This window comes from Oryx dammah, unplaced genomic scaffold, assembly GCF_014754425.2.
Source record: "Oryx dammah isolate SB20612 unplaced genomic scaffold, SCBI_Odam_1.1 HiC_scaffold_18, whole genome shotgun sequence".
Lineage (NCBI taxonomy): Eukaryota > Metazoa > Chordata > Mammalia > Artiodactyla > Bovidae > Oryx > Oryx dammah.
Genome location: NW_024070202.1, coordinates 105,074,552 through 105,078,039, shown reverse-complemented (window position 1 = coordinate 105,078,039; position 3,488 = coordinate 105,074,552). Strand labels below are relative to the sequence as shown.

At 40.1% G+C, this 3,488-nt stretch overlaps 1 protein-coding gene across 1 annotated transcript; it reads right to left on the bottom strand.

Annotated features, from left to right (window-relative positions):
• Nucleotides 1-209: 209 nt before the first annotated feature.
• On the bottom strand, nucleotides 210-1,919 carry TAS2R4 (taste 2 receptor member 4). The gene has a single exon (XM_040260020.1). The coding sequence runs from the start codon at nucleotides 1,917-1,919 to the stop codon at nucleotides 1,029-1,031; it is 891 nt and encodes a 296-aa protein (XP_040115954.1). The 3' UTR covers nucleotides 210-1,028.
• Nucleotides 1,920-3,488: the final 1,569 nt, after the last annotated feature.

Here is a 3,488-nt window from a genome sequence, read left to right as displayed (position 1 = left end):
ATTATTTCCCAAATCCCATTTCAAAACATCAGTATTTCAACTTCAGATTTCTGTTCCCCTGTAGCCACAGTCCTGCTGTTCCAAACAAACAAATAAACAGAAAGTGCAACATTCTGGAGAATTATGCAGTGCCCATACAATTCAGTGCATAAATTCACACAGAGATGACGGAAGTTCACCAAAGGTCGGGTGCATCCACCACCAGTCCAGTGTCTCCTCTCAGCTTTTTACTGAATTCCGTATCATATGATAGGGTCAAATCTTTTGTAAAGTGGCACTCAGAATATGTTGATTTCACTCTGTGGCATATGCTTTTGAACTTGGCTTCCCAGATTTGAAGATCCTTAAAGCCATCCTGGATTGGGCTTCTTTAATGCTGATCACTTCCCTCCACCCATCAATTCTAGCCCTTCCCTTTTTTCCAGAACAAAAGTAGAAATTCAGTCCTGAGTTTCCTGGCAGTTACTGTCCCTCAGCAAGTTGAGGACCCTTTTTCTCTACATCTAACATAATGTGCACCTATCTCCTTTGATGTTTCTCTTTTCTCTCTTTTCTCTCTGAAACTTTCCTGTCCTCTTTTTCTCACTACACCCTCTTGTTATGCCTAAGCCAGTTGAGTGGCTCCCGACCATTTACCCATTGCTGATCCCTTACCCAGGGTTCCTCAGCTAAACTTCAAAAATTTAACTAATGAAGTGACCTCTAATATATTGCTTAATTTGGGGGAACTACCCATTACACTTCAGTAGCCAGTGGAACAGTGTGGTGATTTCCATGATCCAGGGATGTGATGCCCATGCAAAACACGATAAGCAGTGCCTCCAACAAGTTCCTTATAGAAAGTGCCCCATTTTAGAATATTACTAAACAATATATTGTAGAATGAACTGAAATACGGGCACTTAAAGGTTTATGGAGTCAGATCAGTAATTACAAAAATGAATTCTCAGATCACTGGGAAAACTACCAACAAAGAAAATCTTGCTCCCCCTGAGGTGACTTTAGCACTATTTATTACTGAAATCCCACTATTTATTGAAACAAAGAATATTCTTTGCTTTTGTTTTCAGTTTAGGATGTGTGAGAATAATAAGAAGAGAATGTCCTGGAGGGTAAATGGTGGACATAATAACATAAATAGACTTGGTTCTCAAATCCATCCCTATAGAAGAAGGGAGATAATGGAGCAAGGTAGCAACTGAATATGGAATGTAGAGTATGAGGAAACAGATCATCAGCTTCATAGCACCCACATGAGCTTCAGTCTGGGGATTCCAAAGAACAGTGGCACTTCTCTGCATCTTCCGTATATGTCTCTTCAAGGAATTGATTAACAAAGAAGCAGAAGTCACATTAATGATGAATTGGAGAAATGAGCTCAAGACCAAAGGAGTCACCAGAGACAAGAGTCCCTCATTGATGTCAAAGACTGTGCCATTTCTCACAGTCACAAATTCAAGACGGGGTGCTAACTGTCTGAGCATAACATACAGGAGAGTGGTGAAGACAGAAAGCAGCATACAGACCAGCAGCAGCCGGGGCATCTTGGTGGAGAGGTTTCGTTTCAGCAGGAGAAACACGGAGTGTTGGTAGTTAGCAATCTTCACACAATACAAGACGTTGAGCAAGGTTACAAACCAAAGACTACTAGAGTCCAAAAACATCCAACACGACAGGAAGAAAGAGGATAAGGAGACTAACCTTTCCACATTTGGAGAGATGATGACAACAACATTCAGTAACAGTATAAAAAATCTGGTGATGCCCAAACTGAACAGGAGTCTGTCAGAAGAAGAGATCCTGTGGCTTTTGATGCAAGTCTTGTAACTGACCACTACAATGAAGAGATTCACAATGAGTCCTACAAAAGTTAAAATTTCAGAGACAACGATAGAAGAAAAAAAGACCATCCGAAGCATCTTTACTCACTGAGGACTCAGGAGATGCTGGGAGCAGGGAAAATATTGTAATGTACAAGTAGGCACCAGTACCAAGCCAGAAAAGATATTTCCTATTTTAATTTCCCCACTGTGGTAAATGAACCATTAGTGGTCTAAGAGCCAGCTGCTTTTACTAAGATGCAAATCTTCCAAGGATTGCATTACTATTTCTTCATTCATATCCTGTTTTCCTTAGAAGTGCCTAATTAAAACCACCAAAGTGAACCTGGGAGTCCACTTCTCCAGGAGAAGGAAAGCTAGAGGGAAAAATTACAGCAGACTCCAAGGTTATCAAAATCAAATGACTGAATTCTGGTCCAGCATGTCTGGACTTCTCTTCATAGCAACCTCAGAATATGGTGGGAATTCCCATGCCTCGCTCCTACACACACACACACACACACACCCACAAAACCACAGATGGCCACATCAAACAGGCAACACAGAGTGAGCAAGCAAGGCAACAATTAAAGGAAAGGTTGTATCAGAGCACATATTTCCACTTAACTATCTACAAAATTGATTATTACATTGAAGCACATTTAAACAGAATAAACAATATAGAGTAAGATACAAGAATTTCATCTTAATTATATCAGCTCCGGGAGTTGGTGACGGACAGGGAAGTGTGGCATGCTGCAGTCCATGGGATCACAAAGAGTAGGACACGACTGAGCGACTGAACTGAACTGATAAGAATTAACGTACAGTATTTGAAAGCCAAGGTTTATAGTTATAAATTAAAAATATGCAATGGATTCACAAACACAAAAACAAGAGAACTCAAGCATGATACAAAGAAAACCTTTATGTAAAGTAAAATAAAATAAAAATAAAATTAAAAAAAAAAGAAAACCTTCAAACCACAAAAGGAAAAACAAAAAAGAAAAAGAAAGGAACAAAAAGAAATACAAAATCAACTGGAAAACAAAGTTTAAAGCAGCAATAAATACATATCTATCAATTGTTTTTGTTCACTCAGTCGTTTCAGACTCTTTGCAACCCTGTGGACTGCAGCACACCAAGCTTCCCTGTCCTTCAATATCTCTTGCAGTTTGCTCAAACTCATGTCCATTGAGTCAGTGATGCCATCCAACCATCTCATCCTCTGTCGCCCCCTTCTCCTCCTCCCCTTAATCTTCCATAGCATCAGGATCTCTTCCAATGAGTTGGCGCTGCACCTCAGGTGGCCAAAGACTGGAGCTTCAGCATCAGTCCTTCCAATGAATATTCAGGGTTGATTTCCTTTAGGATGAACTGGTTTAATCTCCTTGCTGTCCAAGGAACACTCAAGAGTCTTCTCCGGCACCACAGTTGAAAAGCATCAATTCTTTGGCATTCAACTTTCTTTATGGTCCAACTCTCACATCCATAAATGACTACTAGAAAAACCATAGCTTTGACTATACGACCTTTGTCAGCAAAGTGATGTCTCTGCTTTTGAATACACTGTCTAGGTTTGTCACAGCTCTTCTTCCAAGGAGCAAGCATTTTATTTTATGGCTGTAGTAACCATCCCCAGTGAATTTGGAGCCCAAGAAAAAAAAG